This window comes from Clarias gariepinus, chromosome 9, assembly GCF_024256425.1.
Source record: "Clarias gariepinus isolate MV-2021 ecotype Netherlands chromosome 9, CGAR_prim_01v2, whole genome shotgun sequence".
Classification (NCBI taxonomy): domain Eukaryota; kingdom Metazoa; phylum Chordata; class Actinopteri; order Siluriformes; family Clariidae; genus Clarias; species Clarias gariepinus.
In genome coordinates, this window is record NC_071108.1 from 5,994,106 (window position 1) to 6,019,520 (window position 25,415).

Sequence of the window (25,415 nt, forward strand, 5' to 3'; positions counted from 1 at the left end):
ACGAGAAGCTCCCAGGCTCAAACCTCACAACCACCAAGCTACCATTGTTGGGCTCTTGAGCGAGGCCCTTAACTGCTCAGACGTTTAATGAAATAAAACAAGTTGATCTAGATATGGGTGTCTGCAAAATGCCATAACTGTTAATGTTTTATGGCCCGATGTAAATTAAGTTAAGTTAAGACAATGGCAAAGTACAAAAATGTGATGTACATTTAACTCGGTAATGCAGTATCTAGTGTAGATGCCTGCAAGACAAACTCTGTGGAATAACAAAAGGAAGGAACCTTAACAGGAACCAGACTATCTCTGGGTCCATCAGAGTTGGGGTGATACCTGAATAAGAGGAATACTAAAATTAGACATCATGTGGTGTCAGAATATCCCAGTAATGTTTAGGATGTGTTTAGACGTCTACAGTTAGTCTGTCCTTACGGGGTAGCAACTTCTGCAATCCATGGGATCACCATGTTTGGTTCATGATCAAGGAAAAGAATTTGACCAAAGACCTGAGTGAGAAATACCACAAGAGAAGCGAGTTGTGGCGTATCCAGATTCTATCCTGGGAACGCTTGCCGTGTGGTGGGCTACACCCTGGATGCGATGCCAGTGCATTGTAGGACACCAAAAGCCCTTTGAGAGGAAGTGAAGAGTATCGAATCCACCTACTGGCGTCTTTTAGAGAGTCCACATGAACGCGGAAACATGCACAATATGCAAAAACAAGCCAGTTGTGTCTCAATGGGACAAAGTGTCGCAAAATGAGCTGAATACAAAAGCAACAATATTTTTAATTATTCTTATAATGAACAAGGATGTGTATGTATTTGTGCATTGTGCCGGTGTTCTATTTCCCCCAGCATAAAGGAACGTGTCTGGTTTCTTTAACGGTGTTTTTAGAGCTCCAGACTCAAAAATGCTCCTTCTCTTCCTTTGATCGGAGCCGAGATTAGACGCTGCAGTGAGAAAAACCAGAGCGTGGAATAAACAATCCCACCCAAAAGGGACAGGGCCATGGCTTTCAAGTGCCGAGCAGCTGATGGCTCTACAGCTGTATGTGTCTGAGTATGTAAAAAGAGAGAGAGAATAAGAGAGAAGGAGAGAGAGAGATGGGAGTCTGGAATAAGGGTGTGAAGGAGAGAGAGAGAGCGAGAGAGAATGTGTGTAAGTGTGTGACTGAGGGTGGGCGAGGTGTAGCGAGATTGAGCTCTATGCTAATTTATTCTGCCATGCAGCCAAGCATAAATACGCCGTTTTATAATCCATTGCCTCCGGTCCAGGTTTTTTTCTTTTTCTTTTTTTTTTTTTTTTTTAAACACTCCCCCACAAGCACAAATAAACACACACATACACACACAGATAAAGGTTCACATCCCAGTGGTCGACTTCAAGAAGGAAAAAAAACAGTCTATCCATCCGTGCTCAGTTTGATGCATCACTGAAAGGTTAAGCAGAAGGTTTGGTATCCACTCTGAGCGACTAGCTTCTCCTTTGTTCCCATTTTTTGCTCAACACGACATCAGAATTGGAAACGTCCTCGCCATTTTGCGCTTTGTGAGCAAACCTGACCCTTCACCCGCCCGCGCACCTGCTGCTAATGAAATATTCAAATTCGTCCGTCGGTGTGGAGCATCAATTATTGACTCCCTGTCATTCACTTCATATTTAATATTTCATGCTTCATATTTCACAGCGAGTCATCGCCTTCCTGCCATGCGTCTTCGCCGTGCACGGCGGAAAGCAGTCGCAAACTGATTGGACATGAAGGAAGCATAAATACATACGCATGTGGATTGGCTATAAGTGGATGCATGTTGGAACAGGGTGTCCCTCCTTATGTTATATGACGCATGATTCAGTCTGACATCTTTCAGACCTGTCTCGGTGCTATAAGATACGATTCTATATCAAAAGCAACACAATTTTTATCCTACTACAGTGCGCACACACACACACACACATTACAGAAGTGTAGATAAATACAACAACAAAGCTAGCAACAGAAATTTTAAGGATTTTAAGATTTTAAAAACACATTTGTTATTTTTAGGGAAAACAATGTAGAAAGCTTGTCCAACAAGACAAAAGCATCAATTTCGCAGAGCTTGATTAACAGAGGCCACGCCTTCTTTACTGAACCAGAGAGCACAGGGGCGACGCCTTCCTTATGAACCAGAGAGCACAGGGGCGACGCCTTCCTTATGAACCTGAGAGCACAGAGGCCACGCCTTCTTTACTGAATCTGAGAGCACAGAGGCCACGCCTTCTTTACTGAACCTGAGAACACAGAGGCCACGCCTTCTTTACTGAACCTGAGAACACAGAGGCCACGCCTTCTTTACTGAACCTGAGAGCACGAGGGCCACGCCTTCGTCACTGAACCTTAAAAGCACAGAGGCCACGCCTTCTTTAGTGGGCCTGAAAGCACAGAGGCCACGCCTTCTTTAATGGGCCTGAAAGCACAGAGGCCACACCTACTTTACTGCACCTGAAAGCACAGAGGCCACACCTACTTTACTGCACCTGAAAGCACAGAGGCCACGCCTTCGTGACTGAACCTTAAAAGCACATAGGCCACGCCTTCGTGACTGCGCCTGAAAGCACAGAGGCCACGCCTTCTTTAGTGAGCCTGAAAGCACAGAGGCCACACCTACTTTACTGCACCTGAAAGCACAGAGGCCACGCCTTCGTGACTGAACCTTAAAAGCACATAGGCCACGCCTTCGTGACTGCGCCTGAAAGCACAGAGGCCACGCCTTCTTTAGTGAGCCTGAAAGCACAGTGACCATGCCTTCGTCACTAAACCTTGTAAGCACAGAGGCCACGCCTTCTTTAGTGGGCCTGTAATGTCTCTCTTGCTGTCCAGACGTAGCCAAGACCATGGCGGTGTTTGATTTTTAAGTTTATTTAAAAAAAAAAAAAACTTTGATCTTCTTTGAAGAGCTTGCATTTTGGAATCTTCCCCCTTTACAGAGCGCCGACACTGGAGACTCCTTCTGTAAATTTCATTAGTGCCATAAATATACAGAAATCCTGGACATATGGGCCACACCTACTTCTCTGATGTGAACAAATACAAAGGCCACGCCTCCTTCAAGCAAACCAACATAGGCAAATGCCGTTCCCCTTTTAACGATACCGTCAGGCTCACAGAACACACCACCCCCATCAGGATGCTAATAACACCAAGTAACAAACTAGTGTGAGTTTACTCAGTTCGAATCACGTCTATCTAATGGAGTTAAGAAACTACAAAAATGTGTTATACCCATCGCACGCTCTGACAGTTGTTTCATAATTACAGTTTAGGTGGGTGTAAAAGCGGCGCACGTCTCTCGTTTACCATCACCCTTTGGCAGCAAACAGATTGCAGGCACTGAAAGGAAACCAACTGGAAAGTTATCAGCCATTGTATGCTCCTCCTTCAGATCCATAACCACAACAGAGCGGTTTTAACTTTCTTTTTTTCCCCTTTCTTTGAACGAATCCTTAATCCAGCTCCTCGGCTAGCGTTCTCGGGTCGAGAGATGACTACGAACATTTATGATCCGAACGTAAAGCTTTTAATCAGCGCTGAACATAAGCGATCGATCGTCGCTTTAATGCACAGCACATCTCAGTCAATCCTTCACACAAATATCAATATCTGGAGCTGACTGGAGAAGCTTTTTTCCCCCTCCTCACACGAGCATCTCGAGTGTTGGAGCGAGACCAGAATGTTTTTTTTTGTTTGTTTTTACTTTTTCCAGAATGTCAGCGTTCTCATTAAGGGATTCACCATACTAGTAATAGTCTTGGGTTCTCGGTGCTGGGGTTCAAGTGACACGTTTATAATAATGGCACTGATGATATGTAGGGAAGGAGTCTCCAGTGTCAGCACTCTGTAGCAGGAAGTATTCCAGCATGTGAGATCAAAAGGTTATTGTTTTTTAATAAAATAAACATAGAAGTCTAATGTCGGTTCACAATGCTTATGGACTACAATGACATCATGGCAGTCCCGAGACCGTAGGGAAATAATCAACTTCAGGGTAAAAGCAGTAACTCTCCTCTACCTCATGTTGTATTCCAGCGCCCTGCTGTTGATTATTTTTCCATAACAGCATGCCCCCAAGTGTTTTATTTCTCACACGCTGCGTGTCCAGCCATCACTCTTGTGCTTACGCTGAGTTGAATCGTGACATCTTCGGTATAAATCCTAGCTAAGTGAACACTTCTCCATTTATGGCCTGTGCCTGCCTCGAGCGCCAGGGGCAAATATTGGCAGTTCTAGTGTTTTTTATTTCCTCAAGCTTGCACACAATAATCTCTAAATATTAGCCCTGCTGAAGGCTTCCACTCAGATAGCATTTTCTTTCTCCATCAGACTTCGCTCGCCTCACCAACACCCTCCCCTGGGGGTCACGTCCATTTCTCCTACGATTCCAAATAATACAACGAATATACCCGACGTCTAGCGGCGGATCGCCGAGCGAGGTTTTTGAAGAGACACCAAGAGAAAGACAGGAAAAGAACTCCGGGATCATTCTTCCTGCAGCTGTACCGGGTCGAGTGTCTTTCTCAGCTGCCGAGGAACTCGTTCTGCGTCCTCGGTTCTTCGCGCTTCCCCACCGACACAGGGGCGTGCGGGGAAAAGAGAGAGGCGCTACATCTTATTAAGACCACCAGCTGGGGCTCCCATTCACACGCATCCAGAGCTCACGTCGGTTCTTCCTGTAGCGCAGATGTTAAAACAACATATCTGAGATTCCGCTTAAAAAACAGAAAGCTCGGCGGCTGAACGGGGGGCGGAGCCGAGACGCATGACAAATGCGTCTTTATTTTTTCTTTCCACGAGAAGACTTCACGGCGCAGAACAAATGTTTTCCTGCGTGTCGCCTTCGCCGCAGGGATCAGTTACGAGCGAGCAGCGATACAGTAAATCATCTTGGAGGAATGAAATTTATAAAATACTTTCTTTTTAAAAAAAAAAATAACAAAACAAAAGGAAAAGACGTCTGGTCTCTTGGGGTCTTTAGTCTGGCAGTTGAGCTTCCTGGCTGATGTTATGATCGTACTTTATAGTTTCAGAGGTTAAAGTTTTTTAATTATGAAAAGAATTCAAAGCTGTGTTCTTACTAGACTATTTATTTGCGATATTAGACAGAGAGCTGAACTGTAATATTCATCACTATCCAAATATTCCAGTGTCGGTCAGTGGGGAAATAAAACACTTTAAAATGTATGTTTAGTTCAAGCTAATCAAGTCTTGGTCAAACTATTTAAGTCTCTCTCGATCTACACCAGTCTTCATCTCATATCTACAGTCAAACAATTAATAAAAGACCAAAAGATGTTACCTGTTTCTCACTCAGCAAGTAGGTGTACTGATAATCCGGACTGAACACCATGTCGCGAAGGACCGGGCTTCCCTCCACCACTGTGACCGTCTCGTACAGCAGGACGCTGGAAGGTGGAGAAACGCCGTCCACTCGGATCTGAGAGGAAGAGAAAGGAAAGAAGTTCAGTTTGTGGTGTTCTTTTAGCATTTAGCAATCAACATTTTTAATCAATATCATTGTAAGGACCTTTCCGAAAACAATAGACGGGACACAAAATTCGCTTTTCGGTCATTTTTAGACATTCAGATAGATGACTCAAAAAGATCAATAATAAATTAATCTTAAATTCCTGACCAGGGTTTGAATCCCTCTATTGTGACCTCATACTGTATAAGAAGATCCCCAACATAAAAAGTACTTTGAAGTACGAAAAATGAATTATCTCCTGGAGGAGTACCACTGCGCTGCATATTTTAGTGTCCTATCACCTATTTCAATTAAGGAAAGGCTGTTCATTAGTTAAGTCGTTAAATCAGGTGCACTGGGAGGTGAGAAAACACTACAATACGCTGGGAAAATAAGAAGAAAAAATATTGGACCTTAAAACCACAACCTGATGCTTTTTCTTAGGAAGAAGTGTACGGTTTTAGCATGTTGTAACTTGATGGCGCTTAGTAAGACAATGACAGGATAACTATCATGCACGGTTATGGTTATAGGACGACTAGGCCAGTTAGTGGGACTACTGTCCTTGACTCAGTATAAAAGCATGGCAGAGGAATCGATTTATTGACCGAAGCATGTCCGACTCTTCTACAATAGATTGTGCTATGCCCCTCTTTCAGCTTGTTGGTATTGTATTCCTGGGTGACCTACTATACTACACAAAACACTCAACAAAAATTGAGCTGTGAAAACTTTACAGCAATGTACACTTTGTAAATGCTGTATGCCTTATTTCTTGAACCAATGATATGTACGCTAAAACTCGTTTATGACATTATCTGAATTCAGACGACACCGCGGTATTGTTAGCGGCTTCTTTATGGAGCAGATTACACATCTGGAGCATGTGCAAAGGGTCTAGGCCGAAAATGTCTTTGTCCGAGTTAGGTGTACGTCCCAGAGTAGCTCGACTCGACTGGGTGTCCTAGTTCGACTTTAGGTTCAGCCTTTATTCGTCACATATACGTTATGCTGCACAGTAAAATTATTCATTCTTCGCATATCCCAGCTTTGTTACTAGACAGAGGTCAGAGCGCAGGTATTTTAACGGCACACCTGGAGCAGACAGGATCAAGGGGCTTGCTCAAGGGCCCAACTTAGCCGAGCCGAAGGGCTCGAACCGCCAACCTTGCGATCAGTAACTCAAAGCCTTAATACGTACACAGTGCTTCAATATTAGTACAATTTCATTAAGACCAACAGGATGTTCTCAACAAACTATACATTTTATAACATTAAATGACACTATAAATGGATAAAATGTATGAAGTGTCATGTTGAAACATGCATTGACTAAAAACGAATCAACTTCGGTTTGGAAAAAGGGTTGCATCAGCTTATTTTCCCATAACCATACACCCTAAAGTGTTTTATTTCCTAATAACAGTAAACCAAATTACAACATTTTCATACAAACACAGCAGTCCCTTTTTTTTTTGGATTAGCATATTGACATTGAGCTGTAATACACTCCATTTTCATATAGAATGTTTCCTGCTGCTTCGTTTTCTCAGTGCTTTCCTGACAGATGTGGTATTCTGGAGCATTCTAATTGGCCCGCTGTTCGCCGAAGTGCCGCGCGCTTTCGCTGACCCAGAAAAAGATCTTCAGAGGAGTTCAGAAAGGCAGAGTTCAGAAAGACACACGCCGACAGCAGAGATTCAGATTACCGTCTACTGACAGCTGAGACTCGGCGTAGCGCTTTTCCATCGCGGGATAGAAAACAGAAATCAATTACGTTTTAATAACGCCGTACCGGCGCTCTGTGTACAAGCACGTATCGCCGTACGCGCACGCAAACACGGAGACTCTTTTTTCACTTTTCAAACCCCTGCTGCTTCATCATTAGTGATTCCTCTGTTTCCTCACAGTGATAATTAGTCTAGTGAGCATGCTCAGTTCGAACACTGAGAATCGCAAAAACATCTTTGAAGTACGAGTAAGAAAAAAATAAATAAAAAAAGGAGAGGAAAGGAATGAGGAATGAAAAAAAAAAAACATAGCTCAAGTAGCAAAGCTCACCTATTTTCTATTCTGTTAGAAATAAAAAAGAAATATGATGGAACTGGCAAATCCGTCCTCATCGACGGAGACAGAAAAGTGACAAGATACAGAAATGAGAGTGTGAGTAATATACGTTAATTGAAAACTAGAAACAAAGACAGGGGGAAAAAAAAAAAACTCAAAGGAAAGGAGTCAAGGAACAGATGTGATGTCGCAGAGTTTGGGCCTTCTAAATATCTGGGTCGGCCCAAAGTGAAAAACATCGTTAGCCTGTTAATTAGGGTTGACAAGGTGGCGTCAATTAGTCAAAGGCTGCCATATTGGGTGTCAGAAGTCGGCGGCCAAGCTGGAGCGCGTGAGTCAAGCAGCAGCGGGACAGAAGGTTCTGGAAGATGACGGTCTCAAGCCGCAGTTTGTCAATGCATGCGGCACCAGCTGTAGTGTCGTGCGTTGGCAGCCATCGGCGGCGGCTTATCACATGGGTTTAATCTCCAACGGCTGCCATCTGCATTTTGCACGTCTGCGAAAAGTGAATGCACCGGTAAACTGATCCCGATGTGTCGCGATGGCCCGACTTGAGCAACAACAAGAGAGGCCAGCTAAAATGCAAGCTCTGTAACTGTGAAAAAATAAAATATAAATAAATAAAAAGCTGCCATACCCCCGTGACGATGGCGCCTGACTTACCTTTAAGAGGGTGAGTCAGATCTTTCCCAAAATGCAAGCACGCTCCTCGGGTCATCCGCCGTGACCCGCGCGGCTCTCAGCTCATCAACTCTTCCATTTATGGGGAGAAAAACAGAGCGGGCCAGAGCTTGTCTCTAAGTGCACTCAAGCCAGAGTCTGACACCAAACAACCAGTGCTTAGGGCAAGTCAAAACAGAGAAGCTTCTCACTCTAGAGTGGTCCGGTTAAACAAAATAGCCTGCCATCCCGACAGAAGCCAGAGACAGCTGTACCCACTATAGAAGTGCCAACCGTCCTCCAGGCTTTCTGCTGTTTATAGTTCTGCTGAACCTGTTGCAGTTTTTCTTCTTTTTTAAAAGGAGATCGAGCATACCTGACTCCTTTAGTTTGCCTTTGGTGGACAGGTTTCTGGAGAACCCCCTTTCTTGCACAATTGTGCTTCGGTTCAACCTTTACCTACAATAGCAACTAACTCTTGCACAACGTTACCAAGCAGAAACATCTTCTAAGCATGCCAAAGAACCATTGAAGTACCTTTTTTTAGTAAAAATACCAAACACGAGGCAAGAACCTTTGCTCTCCATTCTCAGTTATGCTTACATATTTATGCTTACACTTTCTGAGATAGCAAGTGTGCAGTATGCACCTAATCGGTTTGTGAGCCGGCATTAAACCCAAGAGAGGATGAAAACAAGGAAGTTAACCTTTGCCATTATGCCTAATAGTATTAAAATTTCGGGGGAAATGTCAAGTGCAGTACACTCGCATGCCTTCCTACTTTCGCGTGTCTGAATAGCAGCCCCATTCTCAGTTACAACTGTTTCCGTATCTGATTCGATCTGTACCCAAATACGCTGTATCGTTCTCGAGACCATCTCAGACTCAGGCGCGGAACGATTGTGTTCTCGCTGATCAAAACGAACCAGACTTTGACAACAAGTGTTTCCAGGAAACTATCCCGGGGCTTAAGTAGCTTAAACTTGTATGCTTATACTAATATGCAAGCTACAAATACTGTATATACGGTACAAGATAAAATCTATGAACGTTGCTCCCTGCACACCTGGCTGAAACACACACACTTCATCTCAGAAGCCTTACCAACGCTCAAGTGTTTGAAATGCAAAGAGCTCGCACTGCCTGCTGAGCGCTGACCCGACTGCAACATCAAACAGTGCAGATGAGGGTAATTGGAATTTAGATAAATAGTACCTTCCCCCGCTTTTCGTCTTCCCCAATACTCTTAAGGGTGCCAAGGTAACTGCACCAGCCTATCTATCTATTAATTAGCTCACTGCGGAGACCTAGTTGCGCACTGAGAGATGGACAGATTTCTTCATGGGCCAATTTTCCTTTCATTGATCTGAGGGGATACGAAAGCAAAAGAGAAAAGGGGAAAAGATGAAGGCCGTTTTTGTTTGTTGGGATGCCCAAATCGTATTGATTTTAAACCCATCATCGAGCTCCGATTCAAGAGGCGAATGAAAAGAGTTCCTTAAGCGGCGCGGGAGTTCATTTTCCCCTCTTGTTCGACCCTGAATCCCCCACCCCCCCGTCCATTCGCTCATTCAGAGTACAGGAAGATGGCCTTCCTTTATTTTCGACGGCTCCTCGTGATCAAATTAGGAGTTCGTTTGAACAAAAGTGCAAGGCCCTGAAAGCCTGCATGATTGTCTTCCTTATAAACGCAGGACAATATCTTAACATTCAGATTTTGTTTCTGATTAATTACGAAGGGATGTGACGTTATACACAGATAAGAGGCTTTATTACGGGGAAATATTAAGAGCCAGGGCAGGGGCAGTTCAAACAAGTTTTTGTTTTTTTCTTCTTTTATGAGGGAGAAACGTAAGGAAAGTCCAAACAACATTTTAACAGTTTATCGTCCGAGTTATCGGCGATGTCCAAGGCTTTAGAACGCTACAAAAACACGAGACAGGCTTCGAAACAGTTCGTAAAAAAACTGGGAGAAGATTAGAGCGATATGTGGAATCTGTAATGACTGGGCGGACAAACTGAAGACTGGACGCTTGTGTGTGTGATTACAGGGGACTGCAGGGATTAGAGAAGAAGCATGCTGTGATGACTTTCCAGCCAGATCCCCGACCGGTCCAGCTGAATGGACTATCTCTGGGAGAGCTCCATTTATCGGTCAAGACGAAGACGGAGGAAAGGAAAACAAAAGACATCAGATGGAAAGGCAAAAAAAAAAAAAAAAAAAAAAAAAACATACAATAGAGTCATGATGATGAACGGACATATAGTAGTCTGAAAATTGGATTATGTGGCACCATTAGAGAAGATGAGCTCCCCGGTAATCACTCTGCAACCATGTGACACATGAGCGCATCGATAACAAATACGACCTTCCACAGATTAGGGGAAGGAAAAAGAAAAAAACAAAATAAACAGGGGAAAAAAATAAAATAAATCATCCCTGGTTTCTGGGTCATTTCATCTAAAATAAATGAAATAAATCCGAACCGTTTTTTTTGGCAGAACAACAAAAGACATAAAAGAAAGATACGTAGGCTTCAAAAGGCAGTAAAACACATGTAAATGCGCGGCCTCGTCCTCGTCTCCAATCGGTTTTAATATGATCCCACCGAAGGCTTGTTTTTATTCCATCGCAGGGATGATTCATAGCATGAAGCTTGTTATCTTGTTATCTTACTGAGGGTATGTAAGAAAAATCTCCCTGCAATTCTGCACGCTATAATCGTAAGTACATTTTCCTCCCCAACACACTTAAAATGATAACCGCAAAGGAAAAATACAAACGGATAAAAGCGCAGATCCGGTCATTGACTTAGCTCACAACCCAATTAAGTGGAAGAGGTCATATTCTGGTTAGATACATATTAAAAAAAAAAAGGAAGAAAAAATATATTTTAAAAAGATGTCTCGTCACTACGGTGGTTCCCACAACGTGTACAAGAATATCACGGCCTAAGCCGTATATACGAGAGTGAGGGCCAGTATTAGAATTACGAGGGTCAAAAAGGGACTTTATTTATTGCACGGAATAACAATACCACCTTTATTTCAATATATAATCCCCTGCTACACTTATACCAGTGTTTCACTGGTGCTCATAATCGGACTGCCAGCTTTTCCATCCGAAACCCTGGCCTCCCAGGAACTCCTTTAAATGGCTCAAACATGTGGAAATGAGATCGGGACTGTACAGGGGGATGTGATGTGGTGATGCTGGTGACAAAGTATCAAGGTATTGATTTTCACGGATCCACCTGCCGAATGTTCACAGCAAACAAGTAACTTCATTCCAAATCCAGGTCTGACTTGAACACTGATTGAATAAAATACGAGATTATCTGTATACGATGTACGTTCAGTTATCTAGACGGCAAAGTCATAGGCTCATGCAGACGTTTTATCGTAACTCGACAAAAAGATGAATACTGACGCACCATCATCACAACACCCATAGCCTCTCAGGCATATCGTCGAGAAATATCGTCTAAAATCACTCCACTTTTTTAACAATTACTTATTTAAGGTTATTCGTTCTTGCCTCCAACACCTCATAGTCTGCAGGTCAGAATTCACAGACACATAAAACATGCAAATTAAATCAGACTTAAGGTTCCTCCAAGACTGCGGACTCTATTTATTGTTTTCTACTCATGCCTATTAGCGCCGGTTGTGCCTTTTTCACATGTTATATTCATCACTAATTTACTGTTTGAAATTTCAGACAGATGGTAAAGTAGCACGTCATGCCCCAGTCCCACTTCAACACGCGGTGGTACGATCTGTTTCCATGGAAACGTCACGCGTTTTTAAACAGCAATCAGGATCGGGTGAAAATAAAATAATAATAAAAAAAAAAAAAACAGGATTATGACTGGTCTAATGCTTATTCATGGTCTTGTCAGTGATGCTCCAGACCAGCATTTTTTACTGAGATAAATCTCGAGTGCATTACCATATCCACGATGTTTCCTCGACTCAATCACGCTCAGGTTCCAGCAGCTTATACCATATGGTGGAAAGGCAAAGCTCCGCCTATGATTCATGCTTAATGCTCTAAGAAGGTTGACGCTGCTGCTGCTGCTGTTGTTGTTTATGCAGCACATACACACACACACACACATATATGCAGAGGCTCGGGCTGCTTTGATTAACCCTCAGAGCTGCTACAGATCTGTCATAGCTTGTTGCCCCCACTACTCTTCGCGCCCCACGGCATACTAAGGATTAGGTGCAAGCGCAGGAGAAAAATACGCTCTCCGCCAGCATGTCGAGAGGAGGAAGAGAAGAAAAAAAAAAAATGACGAAGACATTAAAGCATTGTTTTCTCATCTGCTGCATTCAAAAGTGCCCGGACTCGGGCTCGCCTTTAAAACCGGGCTACTCTTTCACGTCGAGGGTAATCGATTTTACATTAAAGAGCCGAACAGCGGGGGGAAAAAACAAGCTACTCTCCCGCCTGGAAAATGAGGTCAAAATCCTCAAGCTCCAAATTCTTCTTTTTAAAAGACAAAGACGCTGCGCTGTAAGAAGCGAACAAAAGAGCGTGTGTGATTCAATTAAAAGCCCTTATCCTGTTTCCTCAGATTGGGGGCTGAAGGGAGGAAGAAAGGCACAAGCAAACAAGGGTTCATCCCTTCTTTGCACCTTCACCACCTGCTTCATCTCAATCCAAAAGAAGGGAAAAAAAGAAAGAAAAAAAAAAGCTGTTCCGCTGCACCTTTAGAAATCTTACCCCGCATTCCATGGCCTCTGACCCACCCTCACCCTCTGACCCGTGGGGTTTTAAGTGCTGTGTTGCTTGCGTGCGAGTGTGTGTTTTTACATGCGCGTGTGTGTGTAGACTGACTGCTCCTAACAATGCTGGATGATTAATGCTTTTTGAAAAACGCACACATCTACCTAATAGGATTCCTTCTGCATTAAGAGTCATGGGAAAAGGGATTTATGGAGTGTGTGAATGAGCGTCGCACTCGCAGCAACAGGGAAAAGACATGCTGGTCATTCGGTTCGGGATATGACCGGAGCTTTTTAAGAGGCACGAGGGGATTTGGGATCTGGAACAGGAAATGTATCAGTAAAGGAAATTAACAATCTGTGCCGAGGCCTAGTTGGCTCAGTTTCCTTAATTCCAGCCATGTGATTTAATTGTTTTACGCTGAATAAAATTGTTACGTAAATATCTCTCTGCGCACTCCTTTGTTTCGCCACCTGCTACGTTTGTCCTCAACAGACCAGGCTTTCTTCAGTGATGGTGTTACATGAATACCTTTGTTTTTACCCAAAACAACTACAAAAAATTGGAATTTCTTCAGCCACCAAGGAACTCCACTCCTGGGGGCTGTTCCCAATCCACTGCGCTGACCGTTGCATCCTTCACGTTCCACAAGCACTTCCACCTGGCTCCAATGAAACACCAATTACTCCAAGTTATTCGAGTATGCTAACTCTTTACAACTCAGTAATTACAATGTAGAGAATACGTGGAATGTTTACCGTCAAGAACCGCCCATCAATTACTGCTTTCTGACGGGTTTCGGATATCCGTTTGCAACCAAAATTACAGGCTGGGAATAAAAATTCTGTCACGCGCTGGTAAAACTGCAACGTCTTTGGGCACATTGGACATGTGTTCAATTAGCCATAAGCCCAAACGCTGGAGTTGCTAGCGTCTCTCTGGACGCGCGTCAGAAAGCTCCGGAATGTTAAACAGGAACTTAAAACTAAATGAAAAAGGCAGGTCAGAAAAGTCAATCTCCAAGTGCGAGCCACTTCCTCTGCACGACTGGCTGGTATGGAAGGTTGTATTCGACACAAATGGACATGCTTGCTTAAGGAGCTGCTGCCCGAGACGTAATATTAAAATCAGACACTTTATTTGTCTACTAAGGACATTTGATTTGATAGACACGAGACCAGACTTCATTCTACGCAGTGCTTCTGGTTAAAGGGTTCGAGTCGATGAAGATTGCATCGCTCCACTCTTTTTAGCGAAGACTCCACAATATAGGGCGCTAATTCGTAGAGTTACAGGGGCGGAGTCAAAACTTATCGGCATCGTATCCGGCTGTGAAAAAGGAAACCGCATCAATTTCCGACAATCTCCTTGCTTTTCAATACACTTTGTGCGTCTGTCAACCGTATTCCTTCATTAAACAATGTTTTAGGCTGAGCTGCAAGCCATAAATGCACCACTGTCTTCACTTTTTCATCAGAAGTAAATATTTTTCTTTGTAGGGTCAAACTGGAGCAAAATTCTAAACTATAAAGGAGGATGCTTTAACTCTTCCTCCTGGATGGCAATAAACTCTCGAACCACAAAACACTTTCTCCATATTAAGTAAAAAGTCTTCACCAGATTCAGCCTCAAATCATGGGTGGCACTCTAGCACTTATATTAATCACAGCTCTAGTCAACCATGGGAAAAGCGCTATCCTCAAAGTGTCTTACACCATGTGTTGCGCCATAGCATAAGCAAGCTGTTCGAAAAAGATGCAGTTGGCTGATGTCACTTGTGTCACGTGATGGTCTTCACCCTCCCTGGTTAGTCGTTGTAGCATTTATGAGGGAGTGCCCTAACAACTAGTAGGAATTGGCAACGAATAAAATTAAGGAGAAAATCCGGGGGAAAAAAAAGCAAATAAGAAATTGATCCAAAAAGAAATAAACAACATTTTTGGACCTTTTTTGACTTTTTTTTTTTTTTTTTTTACTAAAATCCTGCAAGGATCCAAGATCTTCAAACACTCATAAAAGCCTTAAACATTCCAAGGTTTCGGAGGTTTGTTTTGGGAGCTTCTCTGGGATTTCCGAAGAAAGCGCAACCCAGGATTAGGACACAAAGAGCAGTTTCAAGGCACTATAAAGCATAGTTTGTTTGCATTTCAGGATATTTCTTGGAATCTTGGGCAAGTGGGGAAGAGAAAGAAAGCAGCTGAGAAATGAACATGCAGGAGAACTGGAGCAAGGCCAGATCATTCGGCATCTCGGCACATTTGGGAATTGGGCTCGGGGCTTTGCCCGGCTGTCGCACCAAGGCCGCCGAGTGTAAAGAGCAACCCACCGACTTTTAAACGCTCGTCACGAAGTACAGCACAGATCACTCCACACTGCTGTCCAGGTGCTCAAGCTGGGGCCGGGCCAAGGACGCGTCAACGTGCTAACGGAAAGAGCGAGCGCACAGAGTGAAAGCCTGCTGCATACCGAAGCGTTCCAGATCTCCTGAAGTGTAATGTTTGCATTCCTGCCGAATTAAAGAAAATTGTGCCAGTGATCCCCTTCCAGGTGAAAGATGCCCTGAATTCCACTCTAATCCTGTTAACGACTCCATCCTGAGGCAGGGTTAACGTGAAACCGTGCTAGGATTAAAACTGTGCAGGAAATTGCATGTTGGTTTTGCACATCCTTTGCACTATTACATGCAGAGCCAAGCCACCACGCTGTCATCGCCATGTTCGGGAACGGGTCAAACTATGTATAAGCTATTGTAGCAGGAGGGAAGAAAGTCGGGGAATTCCTGGTCGGAGTAAGTCCTCGCACAGCACGGGTAACGTGGTTCGACTCCTCACGACGTTCTGCAATATGAAAAGGATTTAAGTTTAAATCCAAACTCCCTCAGTGTTCATCCCTCAGGCTCGAGCAACAGGCGTTTAAGACCGGCAGCTCAGGATGATGTCGGCTTTGCCAAAGCGACAGCAGCAGCAGGGTAAAACCATGTCACAAAAAAGCGCACACCGCTGGTAGAGATGTACACTGAGACAAAAATGTGTGGATGTCTCTTTTCACCTCCAATCATCAGAATTTAAAATGGAGTTAAGACGCCTCTTTCACAAACACTGAGAACCTGCCAATGCTGGGATTTGACCTCACAATCTTCTGGATTTCTGTACTAAAGCATTCATTAGAGAAGTCCCACATTATATACCATCTCTAACTGGTTTGGTTTGTAACATGGTGCTCTAGTTTACTGAAACGCCTCAGCACTCGCACCAGCGCCATGCCACTAAAAAAAAGCATGCATGATCTATGATGTTACTTTGCAGACGACACACACAACCAACATAATTCTTGCTGAAATTAATCTGCAAGTGCCTCAGAGTAACAACTGAACGAGACCGATTCTGTCCTGGTTATGCGGCAAGCTCATGCAACACATGCGCGAGCCTTTTTAGAGTATTCGAGACTGTTGAACAACACCGGCCTGAGCGAGAACTCGAAAACAGCTTTAAGCACAAATTACACACTGGCATAATGACACTGCTATAAACCTTAATCAACTTAGCTTTTTAGTTGCTAACTGTATTTTCTCCGTGAGAAAAAGGTTCAGTCTCACCGGTGCATCCACGTTATCTGGCTCAGGCCTGCCGCAATCGTTATGGTAAGTAGCTAAAAAAAAAATAAGTCCATTCAGCCACGGCGGGGTTTCGCTGCGCTGACTCGCTCTAATTGTCGCTGAGCACTTTGCTCATTTAGTCCGAACTCAGCCTGGAGTCTGGAATGCATGCTCGTACTTAAACCTACAGCATCGGACAATTAAACAATCAACACAGAGAGTCTCCGGTGGACGGGGTGCTGCTCGGAGATAACTACGCATTAGTGAAAAGTTAAAGCTTTATTGTGTCGTGGTTATCTGTAGGAAATCAGACGCGTTCTACGGCACTTCCCGGACTCGGCAGCCAAGCCAAACAATTACACTTGTACAGTATCAGCAAGGACAAACAACAATCATGTCTCCATGTTTGAAAGCAAACACAATTAATAGCTCTTGCGTTACGCCGGAGTGCCCTTCGGCTTAACAAGACTCCGGCGCAGACGGCTGAATTTATAGTGGCAGGGCTGCTATTTGTTTAATATGGACAAAATAGCTACAATTTCCCCATGCATACAGTACTGTGCAGAAGTCTTAAGTCCTCCATGATGTCTTCATTTGGTGCTTACAAGGAGCTAGACTTTATTGTATTTATAGTGTCGCAGTAAAACTCACTCTTACTCATCTTCTATATCGCTTTATGCTGTATTCAGGGTCGTGGAGACCTGGAGCCTGTCCCAGGAGGCTTAGGGCACGAGGCAGGGTACACCCTGGACAGGGTGCCAATCCAGTGCAGGATGCACACACACACACACACTTATACACTCATTCACACACTACGGGCAATTTGGGAACGCTAATTAGCCTAACCTGCATATGTTTGGACTGTGGGAGGAAACCGGAGTACCCAGAGGAAACCCAAGCACAGGAAAAACATGCAGACTCTATGCACACAGAGACGGGAATTAAGCCTGGCAGGGAATCGAACCCGGACCCTGGAGGTGCAAGACGACAGTGCTAACCACTACACCACGGTGCCACCTTCACAGTAAAACATTCGCTCCAATTTCTTTAAACTAATCCACAATTGATTTAATGAAAAAGAAACAAGGGGTGGATCAAGACGTTTGTGAAGAAAAAAGTGTAACTATGTAGTTTATATGCTTGTGACTGAACAGCTGTAAGGTTCAGTCCCACACCAAGGGTCCACTGGAATTTTTTTTAGCATAAGCATGATTTTATCAGTTCCTGAGTTTTTGTTAAAACAAGCAGTACATTGGAACATTTCTTAAATAAATGAAACTTGTTGGAATGTGTCAAGCTTGCATTTATTACTTACAAATTTCTTTATAATTATCTAAAAATTTTAGACTAAAGATAATATTTAGCTTATTACGAATTTGGCCTTTAAATCTAATAATTTCTTGGCCTTTTCCAATCAAGATGTAAAACATTTCTTGCTTTTCCAGATGTAATTACTGTGTAATTCTCCTAACGTTCTCCTGTACATTCATAATGACCATGAACTTATGAGTTGCTTTTTCTTTGGATATGGCTCAATATTAAAGTATTTGACTGAACACCATTAAAAATAACCACCAGACCCCTGGAGAAACACTGGATTCCATAAAAAAAACTGCAAATATCTCAAGAACAATCAAGGATTGCATATTAACCTATGATGAAGAAAAAAAAAAAAAAAAAAAATTACAGAACCATTAGAAATCAGCAACCTGCAAAAAACATACTTTTGTGCTTATTGTTTCGGAAAAAGCTGGTTTCTATTCTCAAGTACGACCCTGACTACGATATCTATAGCGAAACAGTTCCTGAACAGGCTGTGGCACTAAGAGCAGAGTAACACTCTTAACCCTTGATTACTCCTCTCTCTACGATCTCATTCTTTAAAGTTCAAAACACCGGAAAAATGAACAAAAAAACGCGTGTACAAACAATCAATTGCGGTCATAAAAGGCGACCGTCTCTAAGCTAATAAAGATAAGCTCATCTTCAGACACTTGTTCTGATTTACAAATCATAAAACCCCACATGCTGGTTTTGAGCTCCACGGATAAACAGTGGTGGGTTGATTAAAATTTACGACGGGCCGTGTTTATTGTGTTTGCCTTGGCCTTTTGTGGCCTTGAAACCTGAAACCTTGACAAAACCATTAGCCCCAGACTGAGAGAGGCCAGGTGGGTTTCGCCTTCTCGCCGATATTCTCTCTGTGTTCACTAACTCTCCCTTTTTTCTCCCCCTCTAATCATCCCTCTATCTTTAAGCTTTGCTTCCCCGTTTCCCTCTTTCAGCTCAGACACATAAAACTACATGACAGGCATTCCACGCGTTATAGGCTGTCTCTATCGCTGAGCCCATATGCCGGAGGAGCAATGCCTGACATTTCCTTAAGAAGTAAGAGAGCATGACGAGAGAGAGAGAGAGAGAGAGAGAGAGAGAGAGAGAGAGGCCAATTTAAACAGAGTCTTAATGTATAAGCCTGTCTATTGCTTAGCTACAACCCTTAGGAGCTTGGCTTGCGGTCTTTCAATCAGGCTTAACTAATCCTAAATCCCCTGACTATCAAATCTGTAATTTTTTTTTTCTTCTTTTTTTCAGTACCTGGATAAGGAAACGATTCTGGGGGGTGGAGGGGTCAAATGTCCAGATTTTTCCTCATTACAAACATTTCACGGCCAACAGCAAGGAAAATCAAGTTCACGAAAAAACAAACGTAAACCTTCTTTATTTATCAAACATGAACTCACAAATTAAAACATGAGCTCACCTTGAAGCACTTGTTTAAATATAAAAAAATTAATAAAAAAAAACATACAGCGGCTAAAACTATCTAGTTCGCATTAATAACTTTGTTAGTATCTGTGTTTGGTGAATTAGCAAACCTTTGAGCCTTCTCTGAAACAGGAAGTAAAAATTTTTATGAATTTATCGTGTAGTTAGTATAATTCTGGCTATTACAATAAGTACATTTCTAAAAACTTTCCTGAGCAAAAAAAAAAATCAGTTAAGCTTTTGAGTAATACCCGTAAACTTTCAAGTACAGCTTGAAACGCTAGCTTGCTATCGAGCTAACCCGGCTAGCGAACTTCCCCTCATATGTTCTTGTTTGCTTTCCTCACTTTATTGTGTTTTATTATTATTATATTTTTAAATCCTTTGTGTTGTTATAACTGTTTTAATAGCTGTTATAAGCTATTACATTAAATTATCAACTAGAATAGCCGAGTCTGAAATCAGCTTGTCTGCAAGTTTAAACATAGCGAAGCTTCACTAGATCAGATGACGCTGAAAATGATTATATAGTGGTACCTCAGCATACGAAGTCCCGTTTGCGTCAGTGGAAAGTTAAGGGAAACGGGTCTACGTATATATTTGTTTTTGTTGGATTTTTTTTGCATTTTGTGCAATATTTTGTGAAGACATAGCAGAGGGTTAGCAACAACGATAGCAAGAAGAAAACAAAACCATTTTCAGTTTAGGTTTTAAAGCAGCCATTGCCGAAAGGAATTATAAATTATAAAATAGTTAATTTACATTTGTCTGTTCTACATGTTTTTATGTGCAAAAATCTGATTGTGTTGAAAATTAGTAACATATTGGTAATAATTTTGAGTGGCTGGAACAGATTCAGATTGTCTGTATTTACATGATTTTCTACGGGAAAATGCATTTCGCAATACAAAATCTCGATTTAAGACCTCGCCTGTGCAACGGATTATATTTATATGCCGAGGTACCACTGGATTTGTCCAAGTTAATCCAGTATTTTAGGCTATGCAGTGTATGAAGCTTTAGAAATGATCTAGATTCTTTCTTTCAATATTTGAACTTTTGCCTTTTTTTCCCCCAAGTAAATGAAGGAAATGCTCATTTCGCTTGGCTCTCCCCGTCACGCTGTAAACACACTAACCCTAACGAGTGACCTTTTATGGTCGAGGCCTGGATGCAATTTATTCGTCCCAAAGCCCAAGTAAAAACATTCAGAGCTCAGAACACACGCTATTTCACCTCGTCCTGCGTTGCACCCGCAGGACCCGAATTGCTTTTTCTTCTGCGTTAAATAATTCAATTGCAGCCATCTGGATGCCGTGTGATCTAATCCAGGGCTTGGTCAGGCCGCGGTGGCTTCAGGGTGACGGCGGACAAACGCAGAGATTAGCAGCTACGGCTGTGAAAGAAGAAACGCCGAAATGGCACAGGCTCGAGTGTTAGGGTTCAGACCGCTGCTTTTACGGACAGCGCGATTAAATAAGCGATGCCGTTTATCTCTGGGGTTAAGTGTACGTGTCGGGGATGTTTTTTTGCATGTCTTTTCAATCAACACTCGTGTGTGAAACCCGGCCGCTATCGACCCGCAGGCCGATCGCGGGGCGGCGGATTAGACGACGATGAGCGCCTGATGACTCTCCGTTCCCAAAACAATCACACTCCGTCAACAAAGCTCTTCAGACCTCGAGGGGGGGAGAGAGAACCTCTGAAAACTCACACCTGGCTGAAGAGAGAAAGGGAAAGAGAGAGGGGGCGTAAGAGGAGGAGGGGGGGAAAATGTGTTGAGTGCGAGTGAGAGAGAGAGAGATACAGAGAAATCAATTGAAAGATGAAGGAAAGCAGGAAAAAGTGTAGAGAATAAGCGTGTAAACAAAAGGGAGAGGTGCAGAAAGAAAAAATGGAACAAATTTGTGAATCAAGACAGAGAAAGAGAGAGAGAGAGAGAGAGAGAGAAAAGCAAAAAGGAAAATCAATTGAAAGGGAGGAAACGGAAAAAGTGCAGAACACCACAGGACATGGAGAAATTAAAATGGAAAAAGAAAGTGAACAAAGTGATAAAGCGAGAAGAAAAGGGCTGGAAACTTTAATTATTATTGTTGTTGTTGTTATTATTGGTATTATTATTATTATTATAGTTTTTACATTGTTCTCTTTTTTGTTTCCTGCATAATACATTTCAAAAACGTCATCTTTATGTATTTTTTCTTAGGTATTTAGCTTTTGTGTTTTTATTATGCCTTATTATAATAGCTCATTCTTTTTCTTTACCTAAATGTTTGTTTCCTTTTTTTACTTATTTATTATAAGAAAAATTTTTCCTTTTGCTATTAAAATTTTCCTTTAATTTTCCTCAAGTCTTCAGTGCATTGCTTATTTCATTTTATTTTCTTTTTTCACCATTTCGTTTTAGATCACACACACACACAGGTACATTACTTTAGATAAAACTCAGGTTTGTTACCATAAAGAAAAAGAAATAGTTTCCTATATGCTTTTTTTTTCTGTCTCTTAAATTTTTTCTATTTTCTTTTTTCTTCTTTCATCATTATCATCATCATCATCATCATCATCATTATCATCATCATCATCATCATCATCATCATCATCATCATTATTATTATTATTATTATTATTATTATTATTATTATTTAAATCCTTTATTTTTATTTTGTTGTGCCTTGACTTTTTTCTGTTCTTTTGGAACAGAATGTTTTATTCTTTTAAAAAACACACCTAAATTCACTTCTTTTCTTCATAATTTTTCTTTAATTATTTCAATACGTTTGTTCATGTTTTCGCTGCATTACACAGGATTAAAGCTTGTCTTTACTCGGTTCGGTACTTTTAACAACAATAGGGAACTTGCTAAAAAACTTAACGTAGGTAACGTTCATGTTTGCCGAAAACACAGAGACAGAGAGAGAGAGAGAGAGAGATAGGGGCTTTAGTCCTGCTGAAAAATGCTAGTGTTAGCTGCAGGTGATAATGACTGTTTTACACCTGGGGCCTGCTGCTCCTTCATCTCTCACACACACACACACACACACACACGCACACACACACTCACTCCACAATCCATTATCTTCTTCACTCCAGCTTTTCCCAGCGCTCCCGCTCAGGATCAGATGTTTGCAAATGTTTGGAAAATGTTGGACGCTTTAGAAGCAGGAAGAATCGGCAAAGCTACTGCAGTGTGCGGAACTACAACAAGGCATAATTGCATCCACATGTGCGACATGTGTGTGTGTGTGTGTGTGTGTGTGTGTGTTCCTCTCTCTCTGTGCTTGAAATAGCAGATTAAGTGGCCAAAGTGGTTCAGAGCTGAACTTTGCTGACCTCGTCTCAGTTCAGAAGAAAGTGTGTTCAGGAAGAACACACACACACACACAGAGGTGTCGACTTATAATCACATTAACAGCCACCTGTAAGGAATCACTGTTATTAAGAGCACTCTTCGACTGATTACCCCTTGAGTCATACAGCTCCAAGGAGCAATCACACACACACACACTCACACACACACACAACAAGAATACGGCAGCACTCATTCACAAATATGTGCACAAATTTTCTCTGTAATTACACCAAAAAAAAGATGCTAAAAAAGCCAAACAAATTCCTGTTTTTTTGCAGCTAAGTCTCAAATCATGGAGATTCTAGTGCACTATGTAGGGTCACTCAGGTAGTGCCCTCGGGGGCGTGTTAACAGCCGGTACCACTCACTGAGGTATGTAGTGATTAAACATTTGCTCAATGCATGATATTTAGTACAGAAATCACAACCATCTGATGATCTTTTTTATCATACACACACACACACACACACACACTTTCATTACATAATAAAATACATAAACAGACAGTAGATGTAAATATGGATGTATAGTATCATATGATTCTGGATAGTGATCCAATAAATAAATAAATAAATAAAAATAAAAAATCAGGCTTATTTTACATGTTTAAAAACAATTATAGGAAATAACTAACTTTATTTATTATATGGTTACTACATTATACATCGATCGGCCATAACAATGACACTGAATATTAATTACGTAATATTAAACCGGAGACAGGTTCACGGACACCCGAGGCTCACCCATGGCCAAGTCAAGTCAAGTCGGCTTTTATCCTCACTTCAACCATATACAGTTTAGTACACAGTGAAACCAAACAACGTTCCTCCAGGACCAAGGCGCTGCAAACATACAACATGAATTAACAAACTCAATAACAGAAACCTAATTAGCCAGCTAGCTGGGACAAGACAGATTGACATTTTAAAGTCAACAGAGAACTACGTATTTATACAAAAACATGTGGACCAAAGACCGACCCGTCAGGTCCGACCCCACGGAAAATCCAATGCAAAAAAGTCAAAGCTGGCTACGATAGAAAGACACCAGAACACTCAGGTGTAAAGTAACAAAGTACACACTTCGTTACCTTACTTAAGTAGTAATTTTGGGTATCTACAGTATACTTTACTGGAGTAATTATTTTTCAGCCGACTTTTTACTTCTACTCCTTACATTTTCACGCAAGTATCTGTACTTTCTACTCCTTACATTTTAAAAACAGCCTCGTTACTCCTATTTTATTTCAGCTCGTCATTCAAAAAACAAACAAAAAAAAACATCCGGATAAATCGCGCCATCCGGATGGAGCGAATTTGATTGTGGTTGGATGAGAAGTATAAATATACCATTCCGACACCCTATTGGTTGGTACGCGATCCATCGCACCTGCACATGACGTCGCGTCACACACTCCAGCAAGGAGGTTTGAATAAAATAGCATTTTCGGTTGATAAGGTTGTGATAAGTAGATGAAGATGTCCGTGATAGAGACTCAAGATTCGAGCGAAATGTCACAACCAAGCACCAGCACCAGGAAGGGAACAGGAATTATATATATATATACTAGTGCTCTCAATCGATTAAAAAAAATTAACTAATTAATCGCACAATTTTTTGCAATTAATCGCAATTAATCACAATTAAAAGACTGAAACTTTTTGGATATGTAAATGTAAATAATTAATGTAAACTCAAGACAATGAAACTATTTAAATTCAAATATGATTGTTTATTGGAATTTTTGTTTAACTTGTAACACAGATTTTCTCATGTAAACAACATACCTGCAATAAACCATCAATATTCTCCAAATTAACTGTTGGCTTAAAAGCCATATTTATTACAGAAATAAAAACACAGGTATGTGCCATTTGTGTCATTTGAATTTCAAAACAATCAATGCAATTTACATTGGCGAGGCCCTGTAGAGATTGTTTCGGTGGGGTGTTTTGCTTTTAAGTGATATGTCAAAGACGAATTACTTCTCTGGTATTTAAATTCGGCTTTGCAAAATGTACAGATTACTTTTGTTTTATCCACAGGACCATCCGGCACAGTTTTATACTGAAACTTTCCGTCTAAAAGTCCTTCCTTGGTCTTATCCATACTACTTTGCACGTTGAACACACGTCGGCCACAACAGAAAATAAAAAAACTGCAACCGCGTTAATTGCGTTAATTTTTTTTAATGCGTTAAATATTTCAAATTAATCGCATGCGTTAACGCACTAATTTTGACAGCACTAATATATACACACAGCACTAATGTTTATTGTAGACAACCATACAAGGGTAATTGTTACTAAGCCTGCCCTGGGTACACTAATTCTCTTGTATGTTGCCGTCACAGATTCCTGCAGCTAAGCTTGGATGTACATTTACATTCCAATAAAGGTTACCGATGACACGCCTCTGAAGTTTGGACTTTTTGAACCATTAAAATCCCCAGTAGTACACATATATGGTTCTTTAATGTATTTGCATTGTAATAAAATGCATTTTTTTCAATTGCCATATACAGTATCCCAAATCACTATGGCCGTTAAAAAAAATACAACAAAAAACAACAACACATTTTTCTTTTTTTTTCTTTTTCATGAGGTATTAGTGCAGTATATACAGTAGGCCCGTGGCACAGCCTAAGCTTTTATTCTTAATGCTTTTGTTCCCCCTCATGTTACTTTTACTTTTACACTTTTATATAAGTAGTTTTGAAACCAGTACTTTTA

At 41.7% G+C, this 25,415-nt stretch overlaps 1 protein-coding gene across 1 annotated transcript in view; it reads right to left on the minus strand.

Moving 5' to 3' along the window:
* plxna3 (plexin A3) overlaps positions 1-25,415 on the minus strand; it is a 197,361-nt gene that overhangs the window by 108,955 nt on the left and 62,991 nt on the right. The window contains exon 4 of the mRNA XM_053503619.1: positions 5,337-5,474. Coding sequence (XP_053359594.1) covers positions 5,337-5,474 — 138 coding nt within the window. The remainder of the gene's footprint in view (positions 1-5,336; positions 5,475-25,415) is intronic.